This window comes from Brachyistius frenatus, unplaced genomic scaffold (assembly GCF_029030835.1).
Source record: "Brachyistius frenatus isolate BFR_SWC_R1_liver_20210118 unplaced genomic scaffold, ASM2903083v1 Contig_49, whole genome shotgun sequence".
NCBI lineage: Eukaryota > Metazoa > Chordata > Actinopteri > Embiotocidae > Brachyistius > Brachyistius frenatus.
Window position 1 is genome coordinate 1,348,824 of NW_027210648.1, and position 17,623 is coordinate 1,366,446.

Sequence of the window (17,623 nt, forward strand, 5' to 3'; positions counted from 1 at the left end):
AGTTTAGGCCAAACTTAAAGAGGCCTATGTGAACAATTAAAACAGTCATTTTATTTCCTCTGCGTGTTTGACAAGCATCGGTCTGTAGATTAAACACGCGCGTAACATTGTTACAAAGTTTCCACGAGGTCTTATGAAACGCAAAAAAAAAAACCAAAAAACGGGACTTCTGCAGACTTCTCCATCCATGAAGGCTATTTAAAGTAAAGGAAGGTAAATCTTGGCTCCACAGCCGACAATCCTCAGCCACATTTCAACCAATGATAGCACGAACGTGACGGCATTAGCCAATGATAACCCAGTGTGAGTGCGCACTGCTTTGGGTGACGACGACCATGGACTGGAGTAGTGTCCTCTTCGGTGTTGCAAACTTTTAGTGTTAAGTTTCATTTCGGGCAAAACGGTAAGTTTGATACAAGTTTTTGCGGCTATTATCACATTATCTTCAAATATGTCGACTTTTTCCGGGCAAAAATTCGGTAATTAACTCCGGTTCGTTTCTCGTCGGTAAAGTAGTCTCTACTGAGCTCCTTTTCTCAAAACGAAATTAAACCTCACCTTAAACATTGTTACGTACTTCTTGGGTGTCTTCCCGTTTGTTTTCTCGCTTTAAAATGTTGGCAAGAACAACATTCACGTCTGGTTGACCCAGTTGGGCCCGCATGTAATGTTCGTTGATAAATGCACAAATCCGCACACGGTCGTTTTGACCGGTATTTGAGGTATTCTTCTCTGCTCGGCTTCGACCTCTTGTCTCGTGGAACAGCCTCCCAGAGGGAGATGAGCTCTTGCTCTCGCATATGTCAACTCAAGTGTGTTACATGTTTAATGAATGAGCCTCATATGTCCACAAACAGCCTCAGACAGTCAGTCCGGTCTTCGCAACTTACAACACTTAAAAGTTTCGTGACAACTGTTCCCAGACTAGAGAAGACATTTGAACTACCACAGTTTGTTCGTGGTTTGCATTGATTTTTGCTGTTGTCCTTTTTGTGTGTACAGGAGTGAGCTGCTCCGAGCGGTGATGGGGGAGATAGAGGGTTCATACCGGGTCCTGCAGACCCCCGGCACAAGGCTGGGAGCCCAGTTCAATGCTGGTATCAGCACTCTGGAGCCGGGCCAGAGCCTCAGTGGCAACACGGTCAGCGGGAGCAAATACCATGGAGGAGGACTACAGATCCGTGTGCAGGGGCTGGACGACTCCCAGGAGTACTTTGATATGGACGTAAGTTTCCTCTCAACTGTTGCACAGCGCAACAGCGGTGTTGTTTACAACTTCTTTTTATTTGCTCAGAGATAAGTCTGCAGTTTGTGACACAGCAGGCTACATCTTACCTTCCAGTCCTGGGCTGTCCTGTTTGCGTGTGGCTTGGGTTGGTGACAGCTGCCACATGGCTTTGTTGCTGAAATCCCTTCTTTCTTAAGGCTTCTTATTCGGTCAACTTAGTGTAACTCACCAGGGCACTTTTTAGTTTCCTGGCTGTGATTTCTGTTCAAAGCCCAAGTTGTAGTAGTGGTAGTAATAGTAGTAGTTGTCTTTTCTGTTCTTAAGGGTTTACTGACAAAGAAGTAGACATTAAAACATGTTGGGAGGTTGTTGTTATTGTTTTTTCTAGTGTGTTTCCTTCTATTGTTTTTTTAAGAAATGGAAATTTTGAAGAAATACGGTGCTAATTGGACATTTGAAATGTTTGAAATCATGAAGCATTGTGAGTAAATCATGGAAACAAAATCGTACTCCCTCCTGCCCCCCTCCTCTTTATTGTAATTACTTTTCAGAGAAGGCAATCCCTTTTAAAGATTGGCCACAGGTTTCAACAAACTTTTACATCCACACGGTTGCACTGGTTTCCTGTGCTTACTTGCCAAGTTGCTGCTGTAGTCATTCAGAAGGCAAATAGGAAGCAATAAGGAAGCCACTATATCAGAGCATGTTTCCTGCCCTTTTTCTGTGGAGGGAAAATATCAAAGTGATCCAAGTGGTGTCTCTCCATAATGATTAAATTCCCAATTCAATGGTCGATTGATGGACCTGCCGGCTGCTAAATGTCTTGGAATAGGTTTGTATATTCATGCTGTCCTATATCTGTTCTAAATCCCTGTGTAGCCACAACAATAAGAGTTCTGGCAGATGTAGTTTGGGGGCACTGCTGAGACAGACATTTCATAATCTTATGCACCATATGTTGTCCCAAGGTCTTAAGCTAATAGAGTGTGACAGACACAAGTTTAATTTGTATGGAAGCGGGTCTGTGTGCTGCTCAGTCGACAGGAAAAGAAACTTGCAAGATGTTTTTTTTGACAATTTGAAGAAAATATTCTGCCCTAAGTACTGAGAGACAAGTGAACTTGGCCCGCTCAGCTGAGTGTGTAGCGCTACACATGGTGTTGATAGGAGGTGGCAGACAGAAATACATGGCTGCAAAAGGAGAATGACGGCAATCCTGTTGTCGAGCAGACTGCGGTTTGTGAAGACTAAGATGGCCTCTGAGAAGCTCTGTTGTTCACCACTGGCCGGCATTGATTAATACTGCTGTTCATTCATTCTGAGGAGTGGTGGGTTGGTGGGAGAATAGTATTTATTTCTGAGTATGGACTGGCTGCACTGCCTAATACATCAGCTATGCCAGTTATGTTCCATCCTCAGTCGAAAGAACATCCACGATGCTACATCATTATTAGTTTTACTTCCGTCTGACCATGGTTACTTTAAAGAAAAATGATTGAAGCAGCATAACTTTTTCTACTCTGTAATTGTAGTTTTCCTCACAAAGAGTGTGTGCAAAAATAGATACAAAATTGCAGTGTGGAATGTTTGCAATAGTTGTGGCCTTCAAGTGACTGCCTCCCCTCATTGTGGCATTCAAGTTGCTCAGCTGCCCAAATATCTTGTACGTTTGTGTACAGTCTTCACCACCTGCTGTTTGCTGCCCGCTCGCTCTCATTGTATGGTGAAGAAAAAAATACAGTTGTTTCAAAACTGTGGTCTTAATACACATGGAAAGCACCCCGTTCCTGTTTTTATTTTTATTACATCAAATACATTTTTTTATCTGTTGTGGGAATCGTGATCTGTAATTGCACATGATGTGAGAGAGCGTGTGTACGGCCTTATAATGGCTTTAGCCTGAAACAGAGACAAATCAGATCAGAGAGTCTGCGCTTTGATCTGTTGGCCTTCGTCTGCTGCAGGTACCTGGCATGGGTCATCGTCAGCAGACATTTGCCTGCATGGCTCTTGTCCACAGACCCCTCCCACTGCCTGCACAGGAGAAAGCTCAGCCTTGTAGTTTTCTGGACAGGGAGGCAGGGCCGGCAGGGCAGGGAAACACAGGCTCCTTTTATCCTGCTCAGCCAGCCCCTTCGCTGGCCTTAACTTCCAGCTCAAAACTCAGCAGAAGGCTGAGGGTGGCATGTGGAACCTAGCTGTGTGAAAACGCAGTACAGTCGGGGGCACTGGTGGGAGGGAATGCGGGCAGGCTTTGCTTTACTGTTAGCAAACAAGCACATAAATAGCAAGGTTGATCACCAAGTGGGTTGGGGGTGGGGGGCAGGAGAGAGGGGCAGTTTCTGGTGTTAAAAGAGCAGTTCAGAGGGAGCAGTCATGGCCAGTACAAAGTTTGAGCTGGGGAGGTGGGGGAGGGGACACACAGGAGTGAAGCCCTGCTGAAAGTTTGGCCTAGAAATTTCAACCCCTGGCCTGTTGCAGAAATCCTAAAACTTGTATAAGTCAGTCATAAATGTTACTTTTGCTTTCCCTCTTTGAAATGTTCTTACAAAACACTAAACTGTGTAAAAGCAGATTCAAAAGTAGATTTTGACATTTAGTAATATTAGCTAGTACAGTACAAACGTCTGATTATCTGTGTAATGGATGGAGAAGAATTGGGCATCTATTTCATGTGCACGCTCAAAAAAGGAGTGCTCTTGTTCGGCACTACAGACACGACGGCTGAGAGGCACTCGGCTTTCATCCATACAAAGCACTCACACTATCCCTGTGTACTGAAGAAGCTAAACAATCTAGTGGTTGTGCCTTGAAGGACCTTTTAAACATCTTAAGCAATCCCTTCCTCTGCTCATTACTGATATCTGCAGTTCCTTACTCCTCTGTATTTTTTTTTTTTTTCCTGCTCGGGGTAATTGGCTGCCACCTAAGGAGAACCCACCTATCAAGTTTTCTTTCTATGTTTTGGAAGCCGAGCTGAGCCTGAGAAATATCTAGGTTACACAGATGAGCCGAGCAGAAGGCCCACTGTAAAACACCTGATCCTGATTACCACCACGTAGCGTTTATCTGCCAACAAATGCTGCCAACCGTCCACAGGTGTCTCCTGAAGCCTCGTAGCTCAAAGAAACCCAGCAGTGATTCTGGAGAACTAAAGATGCCATTAAGTTAAGAAAGACATCAAAGACTTTTGAAATGTCTCCTCACAGACTTGTGAAAGTGGCCACTGGTGAGCAGAGTTTTAAAATGTATATCAGGAGGAAAATCTCCTGGTGGCAAGGTCGAAACAATGTATATCCCACTGTGCCAAATACAAGCCCCAGCACACCCCTGCTGTCAGTAGGAGGTTCTCGTAGAGCGGACTGCCATTCACCGGTAGCTGTAAACCACGCTCAACCTGTCATGCAGGGTATAACCAAGCCCTGGGTTTTCAAGTGGGTTGGATATTTGGGTTACACCTGTGTTTTTTTGTTTTTTTGTCTGCCTCTTTCTTCTTTCTCTGTTCATGAGAAGTCCTCCCCCATAGCTGGCTGCTTTTCAAACTCCTACTTGTACCCCCCCACCCCTCCTCCCCACCCACACACACACACACACACACACACACCACCACCACCACCTTCCACCCTCCACACCCAACTACAGACACACCAGTACACAACCACACACAGGGGAAGATTTGTTTCCCAGAGAAACATCTGTTTGTCATTAATCCCTGCTGTTTTCCGAGCTTGATTGGGTGACCCACTGACCTGCGTAATGCGAAGATCACACTATGGTCTGTACCACAAGTTGGGTGTGAACAAACTCAGCGTGATCTTTGTGTCACATCACACATGTGCCTGGACTTAAAATGGCAGACAGGCTTTTAGGGAGGAGCCCCCTGATTTTTGACACATTTGTGTGTACAGCAGATACATTTTGGTATAAAATAAACACCAAATAAAAGTTCATTGTTATTCAAATAGGCTCCGTTAGCAATTTTACAATTTTGGTTGGAAGAGTTTTTGTGCTTTCAGAAGATGTTTGTATCGTGAAAATTTTACTATAAAATCATGAGTAACGTGATTTAATGACTAAACTGTAAGACAGGGATTCATTTATCGTTTTCGCAACTAACAAATAATTTTGTTATTAATTATTTTTCAGCTCATTTATTATTTATTTTGTCAGTAAAGTGTAGAACTTTATAGATTTAATAATTACAAATTTAAAAGAATATTATCTTCCAGTGGCCAAGTTTCCATTTTTAGGTTTCTAGGTGTTGTCTGACCAATGGTCCAAAACTTCAAGCTATTCCAATACAACATCATAATAATTCTATAAAAGCAGCAGATTATCAGCTGGAGCCAGCAGCGCATGCCTTTTATTAAAGAGGAGTTTTTAACCAAAATTGCTGTTTGCAATATCAGTCAAGTGATTGGTTAAGTAGTATTAATAATTATTGATGTTGCTCTAAATTCAGGTTGTGTTCATTGCCTCTCTCACATGGCATTATTTATTTCACTTTTTGCTTCTGCAAAATCGTCATAGCATATTTAACGGGTGGCATCCCGGCAATGGCGTAATGACTGTGTGCCCACAATGTAAGCAAACGATTTCACATCAAAATAACACAACTTGTTCAGAAGTAAGACAGAGTTATTTGGAAGGAAATATTTCCTGCAGAAGTCTCGGCTTTGATGACATTTAATTTAGATATTAATGAAATTAGTAAGGTCACGTACTAAACTGTCTGCAGCCAACTCACTGTATGCTTATTCCTGAGGGTGAAGGGAGATTTGCAGCAGCGTATGTGCTCCTTTTTGCTAGCTGTCCGGCAGCAATTCGGTCTCTAATGTCATCCCTCCCTCTCAGATTGCAGCAGATAAAGCTGAATGTCACAGTTTGCTTTTACTGTCCCTCGAGATTATCGTGCTGTGAACGCAGTTTTATATTCCTGCAGATGGTTAATGAGTGACACAGAGTTAGGCCTTCTGAAAACACAGTTTGTTCACTGAGGAAATGATCCTCAACAGTTCAAATCTTCTGTTGGCTTCTGGTTTCCAACCAACCGCCCCAATTCTGGGTTATAATTTTTGCCTGATTACAAAAAGCATTTGTTTAAATTTTTTTTATTTTTGATCGACTAGTGATTAGACTCATTATAGCTATTTTACATTGCAATTCAAGCTTTAAGTCCACAGTTTGTGTGTTGGTTAGCCTGAATTCACCCTGGGTTTATTACTCTTAAGTTACGACAGAAGGAGGTGTGCATTGTAAAGCTCAGAGGACGCTGAGGGATTACTGTAGGGAAATGTTGTCTCACCACAGGGAAGATTTAGTTTTGCTCTGATAACTTTGTTGATACTTCAAACAACGTTTCTGTCCGTTTGGAGTTCAGTATATGATCACACTGTAACGATGTTGAAATTCACTGAACAAGTCAAACTTACAAAATACCTCGATGTTCCTTCCATTTGGCTGTTGACTCACTTTGAATACGTATTGATGTTGTCTTGATAGTATGTTTGGCCTCTACTCAAAGGCAACCCAGACAAAGTATTTCAACACCACTTTTTGTTCTCTGCTTGAGATCAGCTGTAATCAGATGCTGTGAACGTGTGGAAAATGGGACATTTTACAACAGATTCCTAAATTTATGGATGTTGTGTCAGTAGGTTTCACCTGCAAATTTATAGATTTTCTGAATGCAGAACATATGATGGTATCAAAGTAATGAAAAGACTACAGTAAATCTCCTGGTGCTATTCGAGTTTTAATGCTTGCCTTTAGCCAATGCAAAGCAGTTCTTTTTATAAGGCTTTTAAAAATACTATTTCACATTACAACCAGATGTCTCGGGCTATAATTTTCTCAAAAAGTAACAGGCCAGGATTCCAAACCTCAAGTGCAGTGTGTTCTTAGTACATAGTAATTAGTTCTTCGTTTAGTGAAAACAAACCCCAGAGCGTTGAGAAGGTAAACTGGAGCAGATTTCCTGCCTGTGATTTTTGCTGCTCTCTGCTCAGAGCCAGAAAACGGTGCCGTACAGTAGGACACATTTTAGCAGTTTGCCTGCTCGTCCAAGTCAAGGAAACTATTTGAATCGACAGATGGAACATACGCAGCCGTAAAACACACAGATGCCAAATATTTTCTGTACCACACAGACAGACATCATTTATACAGTGTTCATCTTGGACACATGCACGGCCTTCCTTGCCTCAGACTAAGCATGAATTTGTTTTTGCTAATGACTTCTGTCTGTGGGTCAACTGTGTTCGGTCTCAATATTTATTTATTACAATGCAATGTCTCTCCCCATTGAGATTGTAAGATGTATCATCAGAGAACTTAAAAAATCGACATGGCGATGAAAATAATGATTCATTCTTCTGTTGTTGTTTATTTTTTTTTTCTTTCAGGCCAAAGCTTTTGGACAGGCTCTCCTCGCTGAGGTTTTCCACAGAGGCAACCTCATAGAGAGCGATTACTTTGGCCTTGAGTTTCAGAACATGCAGATGAACTGGGTACGTACACCAGCAACTGTGTGCTTCATTTCCTGTTTGAAACGGATACATCGTATATGCAGGAGCTGACACGCAACTTCATTATACAACTCGGTTATGCAGATAGCATCTTAAAGGTCAAAGGTCACAGTCCGATGACAACAGTGAGTCAGGGAGCAACATCTACTTTTAATTCATTTCTCAGTTACTTGCTCTTCTTCAGCTCTGTGCAGCAGTACAGACTGAGCTAGTATTGTTTTCACTGGACTTGAGTAGTATATAATCTAGGAATATTTTTAACTTGTCTGGCACTTGTGTACACATACAGCTGTCAGACTTTCCATTGTTTTTATTCTTCCAGAAACATAAGAGGAACTCAAGACCACTGAGAAGTTTTTTTTTGTTGTTGTTTTTTTTTTGTCAACCACATGAGCACTCAAAACAATACTACATTTATTCATTACATTTGTTCTTCCATTAAGAAACAAAATGTTCACATGCAAAATTAGTTTTTTTCGTTCATCATATGAAAGTTGCTTAACATCAGTTGAAGTCATGAGCTGTCGGTGACCCAGCAGCTAGAATATATGAACTATGAGACATTTTGGAGACAGTTGCTATGTCCTTAACCTATGCAGTTTGAACCAGAAAATGAATGAAATGAAAAATACTTTTGTAATACATGTCAAATATTTCATTGTTCAGCCAAAGAAAAATCTCGGTGAACAACATTGGAGGTGAAACAATTAGTAGAGCCCAATAGGCCAATATCGGCCTATCACAGAGTTATCAGTATTGGTGTATATCGGTGTCATGTTGGCCGATTTGTGCCGCTATAAAACCTTTTTTTTTTTATAGACCATATCGCAGAAAAAGATGCTTGGGATAAATTTGACATTGTTCTATTTGTGTGTTTTTATTATATTACAAATGAAGTTTACTGTTTCATTGCACTGATGTCAGTGTGGACATCTATAAAATATCCTGTGTCAAAAGTGTTTGATAAGCACAATTGAGGGATTATTGCAAAACATAAAAAAAACGTTATCGGTCAAACAATTGGGTTATTAATTGACGGCTGCTGTCAAAAAAAATCAACTCATCAACTGAGTCATTTTTCATTTCCTCTGTGTAAGCTTCTCAGGTGGCCCTCATGTGCGCTGCTCAATTTAGCTTTACTGTCCAACAAACAGCCCAAAACTAAAAAGATGTTCAATGTTTTGATAAAGTAAAACAACAGAAAGCAGCAAATTGTTACATTTTTGTGGCTTTAAACCATCTGATGTTTGGGATTTTAGCTTAAAGTCTCAAGGCCCAATAACTCAATTGATAAATCAATGTTCAAAATATTGTCAGTGGAATCATCTGTCATCTGATTTACTAATCAGAAGACATAGAATCAGCACTTCCCTGGATTCATTTTGCACATGTGTAACTACAAGTCGAGGAGAGTGCAGGCAGATTTCAGCTCATACCAATTTCTCAGTATATGTATCTGGATCGAGAGCATTCCTTCCTCAATCAGGCCCAGATGTAACAGGGCAGGCAGGCTCCTACACTCAGGGAGTGAAGCCAGTTTTTACCAGCAACATTGCGACATCTCTCTGCTGTCGTCAAGACGATGACACGGCGTACAGTTACTGTGTGGTGAGGGAGTCATTTAAGTTCTCGCTGCCACCACCTGTCACATGTTGCGCTCATAAATCATGAAGATGATACTGTTTCTGTCTCCTCAGGTTTGGCTGGAACCCACCAAACCCATAGCAAAACAAGTCAGACGTAAGTGAGGTCAAATAGTTTATGAAATTCCACCTCTTAGAAATGTGCATGTGCACTGATGATCCATGTTCGTGTTTTTCAGGACCCACAAATACACTATTTAGACTGTCGGTGAAATTCTTCCCCCCCGACCCTGGTCAGCTGCAGGAGGAGTACACCAGGTCAGTGACTGTAATTTCCTACTGGATATTGCTTTTATCTCATGGCTCTGTAGCGGAGCTTTAGAAACCAAACAGACTTTTTTTTTTTTTTTTTTTTTTGCTTCTCAGAAGCTCACAATTATGGATTTCGAGAGTTTTTAGGATTATAGTATTTTGACCTCCCCAAAATATGTTTTTGAAATTCGTTTCATACTTGGCTGCAGTTAAGTTTCGACTTGTGTATTTTAAAATTGACATTTGATCAGATTTGTGATTCAGAGATGTATTTGGTTAAGTGCTACTACATGACATTAATGTTTCTAAAGAGACTTAATTTAATCTGCAATAAATCGGGTTTGTTCTTATTTACTTTCATGAACATAAACAGATGGACACTAACTTTCTGTGCTTTTTATTTTGTTTTTTTTAAATACAGGTACTTATTCTCCCTGCAGATGAAAAGAGATCTGATGGAGGGAAGGTTGATCTGCACAGAAAATACTGGAGCCCTGTTGGTCTCTCACCTCGTCCAATGTACGTTTTAAGATGTTTTTTTTTTTTAAACTACAATAGTTAATTGCCTTTAATTGTAAGACTTTATTTGTTAATTTGAGAGGAAAAATGCACTTCACCTCTAATATGACTGAAAATCTATTTCATAATTTTGTATTTATAACATTTGCAGTGACATTTATATTTGCACATTGCAACTTTTTACAGAACACAAACACACTAGCTCACAGACACACAAGAATTCATAAATGAGGTGTCCTCCAGTTATTTTTGTCACTGAAGGCTGTTGATGTTGATAATCTTCAGAAGAAATGTGGTCTCTCAAGTCCCAAAGCTCAATGTGGGATCATCCCAAATACTTCCTCCTACCAGGCCATTACAAACCACATGGTTGAAATATGCTTATAGTGAGATCACATAAGACAACCTCAATGTATAAAATAACAATTATGACAAATTCAAAGCAAAAAAAAAAAAAATTAAAAAAAAAGAAGTGTACAGTATATTTGGTAGAGTATATTTTTGAATAACATACCGAGAATGATCAGAAGTAACAAAGACTAAAGGTCATTCAAGTAAAAGATTAGAAATTGTTAGATCATTGCTATTAATCAACAATCTAATCATTTGAAATAAAAGAAATATACACAGAACAACTGATGTTTCTGCTCTCCCTCCATAAACCACAGCGGAGATCGGTGACTATGACGATGTAGCAGACAGCGACTTCCTGAGGATAAACAAGCTGTTGCCTTACCAAGAGAAAGTGCAAGAGAGGATCATGGAGCTCCACCGCCGGCATCTGTAAGTTTTCCCCTCTGGTCCGTCCTACCACTCCTATCATGTTGAGCTCAAGCTGTGGGACGTTATTGTCACATTCCTGTGTTGCTTGAACCATTTGACTTGAGGAAATTCAGTTTGCGGCTGCATCTTTTCCTCCATTTTACTCTAAGAATATTTGCTTCTGACCTAATGACATAAACATGTTGAATAAGGTCAATCAACTGAACCAGGAGTGTTTTCATCCCCCCTCCCCCCTCATCTCCATTAACTGCTCTTCCAGTTTGTTCACATGGTTCTGTTAATGTCATAAAGTAGAGACTCACTGCAGCCACAGATCAGACCAGCTGAGTGCCAGCCGGACACCAGATTGTTCTGTTGCAGTTGCTGACTGGGAACTTCTGCTCAACTCCCTTGTGCACAGGTCACGTGAGCTAATAGTATTCATTACTGTCTACACCTGACCACATGTCAAGCCAGCCTGACATCAACACATGTCAGTTAGAACAATGACTCTCCCAGTTTGACCTCGTTCCCGAGCAGGGTTGTAATATTGAGGTTTAGTGGGATTCTCCTGCTGCGAGGATGCAGTGGAAATACAAATGATCACGGCATAATCGTGTTACACTACAAAAGTAGAAAAAAAAATCAGATGTAGAAATAGGTGAAAAATAACACGTACATAGTATGCACACGCTGTTCATCTTTCAAGTCTTAATGTTTTTTTATTGTGTTTGAGTCCTGAAATGAAAGCAGCACACCAACCGACTCGGTAAGCTTTTGTTTTAAATGAAGCCCTTTTCAGGAATTGAAACATGTAACTTTTCTGCTTTCATCAAGCCATTCATTTTCATTAATGTTTCCTCTGGCTTTATTCAGGCATGCCAGAACCATTTTACGCACAGTATTACACGCATAGTATTTGGCATGTAGCTCTTGAGACCAGACAGTACAGGAAGTTGTTTGTGATGTTTCAGGCTTATCTTGTCCCAATCTCTCACTTATTTCCAGCCATTTTGCCAAAATATTTTTTACTTGTGTTGGATTCCTGTTTGCAGTCCAACCTGCTGGAATTAGGTTGCAACTTTTTAAAGTTTCATTATCGCAGCTGTTTTGAATGGGAGATGCCCTGTCGATAAAAACATCCCGCGTCAGTACTTTGTAGTGTAGCGCGTGCCTGCCCGCCGGTGTTCCCGCATTCACTCTGTTTTGTTTTGTGTTGAAAGTGATACAGAAATGTCATCAAGTCCAACCTAGAAATATTGCTGTCATGACTTTTGCAGATGAGTGACCAGAATGTTTATTCAGACTTAAAAGCAATTGTCAGGGTGCATGACAGAAGGTTGCTATTGATGTTGAGTCTTAACTCCATTTTTCTGATTCCAATCTTTTGGACGACATGAAATTGATTGATTCTTCCTACAAAAGATATATTCACAATTTTTTTTGAATTTGTAAGCAATGGTACATTTCTGTGCCCGTTTTCTGTGCTTTTAAAGACAAAGCGTTAACTGTGATGAGGTCACTGAACTGAGAAAACTGTGTTCTTTCTAAACGACAATAATGAGGGAGTTCTCCCTGTTTTAGAGTTCACAGTCTCCCAAAAAAAAACTCACTGCACTTTTCCCACCACCAGCCTCCTTTTGAGCACTGTACTATCCTATAGCCAATAGAGGCTCTTTCAACCCAGTGTATTAAGCAGCTCCAAAGACCTCTGCTAATCTCTTCTCTTGGTTGCCAGTATGGAAGCACAAGCAGAGAGTTCCCTGGCCTAATCCCTTGCTCTGGACGGTCTATTAGCCATAAGGCCAGTAGGGCAGGGGAGGGCCCTAAGAAGATTTCACTTCTTAACGGATGAACAAAATTAGAATGGGTTGATGATTGGATGGATATGTCTTCTAACATGCTGTTTGGTTGTAATCACATGGTTTCAGATAATTCCTCTGAAATCCTCGAAGTTACAAAGGATTTAAAGCCACACTACTCCACATACAAGTCACTATCTGCCGTATTAGTTTGTTTAAATTTTAGGTGGCAAAGGAAAAGTTGTACCATCGCCAGGAACAGCTGTTGAAATAGTTTTGTTATGTAACTGTACTTTAGGCATGGTAAAATAAAATGTAAACATGTTCTACTATAGCAGAAAATCTGAATCAAACTGTATTGCAGATAATGTGTATTCAATATCCAAGTTCATGAGATCTAATTCAATGAATAAATATGACAATTGACAGAAGGCAGCGCGATCTACTTGTATTCAAAGTGTTTGTGTTTGCCAAGCGCTTAAAATGTGGTGTTGGGCTGTTTTTATAGCTGAACAGCAGTGTTTTAAACTCAGTCCAGTGACCAGAGAGATGGTTAACATTTACAATGTTCTTTTTTCTAACTTTATCTATAGATGTTCTTGTATGCAGATGTAAAATGTAGTTCAGAGTCAATGATTACACTCCAATTTCTAGTTCTTCTTTTTGTCTCAGCTTTGAAGTATAGACAGTCAGTGTTTAGTTATTTTGGGTGTTCTGTGCCAAATTGTGAAAGGTAATTTCATTGTGTTGTATAATTTGGTAAAATCCTGACAAGTTTACATGAAAGATAAAGGTGCTCCGATCAGGATTTTTGGGGACGATCACCGATAACTCGCAGCAGTATCAGCCGATACCGATCACTGGCTCTGTTTGAAGCCTTCTATTTATCATGTAGCATTTATTAATTTAACTATTCTTAACAAACGTATATACTATGTATTCAAATTAAGAGATGATAAAGTGTCATGAATTGGGAACTGTTTATTTATTGTCAAGTAACACTCTTGAGATAGAAGTCAAACTATAGCAGCTGCTCGGTTGTTGGGAACAGCTGAGAGCTTCATAAATCTAGATTTCCTGTGGAATAAAATAAACAAAATAAAAAGTTTGAATAAAAGCTAAATGTGCGCAACCCACCAATTGATTAATTCCAATAAATGGAGCACAGAATCTTTCTCAGTTTACTCCAACTTTAGACTATAAAAACTGCAACAATATAGACTGTTGGCTAAATACTGTTTCAAGTCAGGAAGCTAAGAAAGAGGAGGGGGATAGAGATCAGTATGATTCATATCTCTCAAAGCTTATTTCTTAATCATCAATGGGGCATTTTTCTTCATATATAAGCATGTCTGCATTTTTAGAGACGGCTTGTTCCTCTTCTGATCTACAATAGTCTCTGCCGTGCTGAAAAGCTGCTCTGTATCCAAACTTGTGCACGTTGCATCGAAGTAGGCTCGTGCTGATTGTGCGAGACCGGTGGAAGCTGCTTCTGTTGTCCTGCCAAAAAAACAAGTGTCTGTGGAATAACTGGCTCAGACAGGTGGAGGTTCTTCTGTGGTGATGCTGAGCTGCAGATGTTGCCGCCACTATGTTCCCTGTCTCCATCCAACAAGTCAGCATACATTGCACGCAAGGAGTCAGCTCGCCGTGCTTTACTCTGTGGCTCGGAGACACTTGCTGACAAACTCACCTGACCATTCTGTCGCTGCGATCCAGTAGGCGGGACATCAGGAAGCACACCCACGTATCTGTGGCCTCGGCGTGTCTGAGAAATATCTGTATTTATCTTTACTTTTTCAGACACCTGTTGGAACTGCTAAAACAGTGATGCCATTTTAGCTCGGTGTAGAGAAATCGTTATGAATCATTTGATCGTCTTTTCTTTTCTAGAGATCACCGATCAAACTATTTAGAACACGTGTGGTCTGATAACAATCGGTGGCTGATTGATCGGCGCACCTTTTTAATATAAGAGGCTCAAGGAATAATAAAACCTGTTCCTGTTTGGAATCATAAACCAGTGGCAGGTGGTGTTGGAAACCTCATCAGCTTTGTTTTCTGTACAGTTGTCATATGGTCAGCCACAGCACTAAGATCTAACGGGCCTTCATGTGTGACGCAGGAGATCAGACGATTGAGGTTCAGTTCAACAAATCTCACGAGATTACGAGCATGACTACGACATGTTATTCATACTGTGTATGTGTTTATTACCTTGTGTGCACCAGGGGCCAGACTCCCGCCGAATCAGATTTCCAAATCCTGGAGATCGTCCGTAAACTGGAAATGTACGGCGTCCGCTTCCACCCAGCAGCTGACCGGGAAGGCACCAAGATCAATCTGGCTGTGGCTCACATGGGCCTTCAAGTTTTTCAGGTGATTACTGCTCTGATGCGGTCTTCTGTGTGCATGACCGCTAATCCCCTTTCTTGATTATTGTTTCTCTCTTATTAATGTTCATTTCTCCCCCAGGGCTACACAAAAATAAATACCTTCAACTGGTCCAAGATTCGCAAACTGAGCTTCAAGAGGAAACGGTTCCTGATTAAGCTCCACCCAGAGGTCCATGTGCGTATTAATGAAGAGATCCGTGTCTTTGTTCAGAAAATGGAAAAAAGGTTCTTTGACATCCACTATGAAGGAAACCAGAATATGTTCATTCTTTTTCTTTTTAATCTTTCTTTTAGGGCCCCCACCAGGATACCCTCGAATTCATGATGGCCAGTCGAGACCAGTGTAAAATCTTCTGGAAGATCTGTGTGGAGTACCACTCGTTTTTCCGTTTGTTTGACCAACCCCAACCCAAATCCAAAGCTATCCTCTTCACGAGAGGCTCCTCCTTCAGATACAGGTATTAAAAACAAAGGTGTCAATCATCTTTAATGCTTGTTTATAGACACCTCAGCAGTTTATGTACAATCAAACAAAGCCAGTTTTTTCACGTCACTACTCACTGCTTTCATTCAAAACTCTTTCCATCAGTGGAAGGACCCAGAAGCAGCTTGTGGATTATGTCAAGGAAAATGGAGCAAAGAGAACCCCTTACCAGCGGTATGTGCCTGTTATATATACACTGTTTGTTTTGATTGGACCAGAAGTTATAATTCTTCTTAAGCACGAGAAAATATTTCCATATGCATTCATAATAATAATTCTGACATACAGGCCTTTTTTTTTATTTTTTTTTTTTTATTCAGGAGGAACAGTAAAATACGAATGTCTGCTCGTTCCTTAGCAACCGATGTGCCAAAACAGGTACGTGGAGCGACTGGGTTAATGTGTTTTTGTGCAACGTGTGAAAGTAAAACTTTGCATAAAACTAATGCAAGTCTCCTCCCCTTTTTTCCTTTTCCACTGTCTTCCTTCTTTCTCTGTTTTTCTTGTCTTTGTTGCATCTTTTTTCAGAGCTTGTCATTCAACGACAGTTTCAGGGTCCCGGGCTCTCCTTCCTCTGCTACCGTGTCCTTCCTGCCAGCTCACATCTCCAGCGTTTTCCCACGAACAGAACTCCAACCTCAGCCCCAACCTCTGTCCACACTGAGCCAGTCTCCAGCGCCTTCCCTGCAGAACCAGAACCAGCAGCAGCAGCTTCAATCCCTTCTGCAAGCTTCCCGACCTCCCAGCCCGCCGAAGGAAGAACCTGTCAAGGCTGCTTCCCCGTCACACTACGGTTTTCAAGGTGCCCCTAGCGATCAGGCAGCAGGACACTGCAGCCCCTTGTTTGTGTGTGTAGAGAGTGGCACTTCCCAATCGAAGCCCTCCAAAAATGGCAATGAGGATAATGAGCGTGGTGGGAGAAGGGGGACTGGGTGCTCTGTGGGAGGGGGTGGGGGGAAGAGGAAGGGGGTCCTTACACCTGAGGCTTTTGAGGCAGAGCTCTTGCGTACAAAACAGAATCCCATGTTCTCAATGTGCAACTCACCACTGCAGGTTTCTGAGGAGTTCATCGATGATGATCCCACTGAGATTTCCTTCTATGGTGGGGGGGCAGAGGCCTACTCTTATGGGCTCGACGATAAAGTCGATCAGTTTGATTTTGTGGAGGAATCTGACCTCGGTAAAAACAGCATCTTTAGTGTAGGAATTGAGGACTTGAACGGAAATCCCAATCCCTTCCCCGATAGCATCGTCGGTCACTCTGAGACCAGCTCCTTGGTGAATAACCGCTCCGAGTGCAGCTCCCTGGATAACCTGGGGCTGAGCTCTGCAGGCGAGTCCATGTCATTGGGCTACGGAGCCCCCGACTCCTCCTCACTTCGCCTGCCTGGGTCTGACATTCAGTCAGAGGCCAGCTCCATGGTCAACTTCCCAGCATACTCGGTGCGCTCTGATAGCAGCTCTGCGGTGCAGTTCAGTGACCTGGTAGAGCAGCTCGAGCAGCTCAGTTACCCGCCCACTGCCACTGAAGGCTCTGGGAACGGCAGCTCGGATTCAGACTCCGACTGGGGCTCTGACAGCGTCCTCCCCCCTGAGCAGAACCTGTTCTACAGTAATCCTCTGACAGGGAGCAGTGGGATCGAAGGTTTCCTCCTTCAGTGCCACAACCTGCAGGCCCTGGCACTCGCAGACCCCTCTGCAACCCCCCATATTAAAATGTAAAGCACAAGCGCCCTCATAGCATTTGAAGACTTCCTGTCCAGCTGTAGAGAAACCAGTTTGTGCCATTATTATTAATATAAACAACAACACATTTCACCATTTAGAAATAATACAATTTACCTCTGGTCTCAACAACACCTTTTAAAAATGCTTTTAGCTGTTGGAAAAGAGATTCTCACAAAGGTGGTTGCAGTATGTGAAAATTTGTATAAGCTTGTTACATTTACTGCTGGTGTCCAGCCATCTTTATTTTTGTTCTTGTATTGAGTTTCCACCGGCCTGCACACT

General features: G+C 41.7%; 1 protein-coding gene across 1 annotated transcript in view; it reads left to right on the plus strand.

Annotated features, from left to right (window-relative positions):
- Positions 1-323: 323 nt before the first annotated feature.
- farp2 (FERM, RhoGEF and pleckstrin domain protein 2) overlaps positions 324-17,623 on the plus strand; it is a 29,936-nt gene continuing 12,636 nt past the window's right edge. Inside the window, exons 1-13 of the mRNA XM_069704002.1 lie at positions 324-403; positions 1,003-1,225; positions 7,633-7,737; positions 9,453-9,495; positions 9,578-9,656; positions 10,072-10,169; positions 10,838-10,952; positions 14,965-15,112; positions 15,209-15,304; positions 15,424-15,587; positions 15,719-15,787; positions 15,934-15,991; positions 16,142-16,415. Coding sequence (XP_069560103.1) covers positions 1,025-1,225; positions 7,633-7,737; positions 9,453-9,495; positions 9,578-9,656; positions 10,072-10,169; positions 10,838-10,952; positions 14,965-15,112; positions 15,209-15,304; positions 15,424-15,587; positions 15,719-15,787; positions 15,934-15,991; positions 16,142-16,415 — 1,450 coding nt within the window. The 5' untranslated portion in view covers positions 324-403; positions 1,003-1,024. The remainder of the gene's footprint in view (positions 404-1,002; positions 1,226-7,632; positions 7,738-9,452; positions 9,496-9,577; positions 9,657-10,071; positions 10,170-10,837; positions 10,953-14,964; positions 15,113-15,208; positions 15,305-15,423; positions 15,588-15,718; positions 15,788-15,933; positions 15,992-16,141; positions 16,416-17,623) is intronic.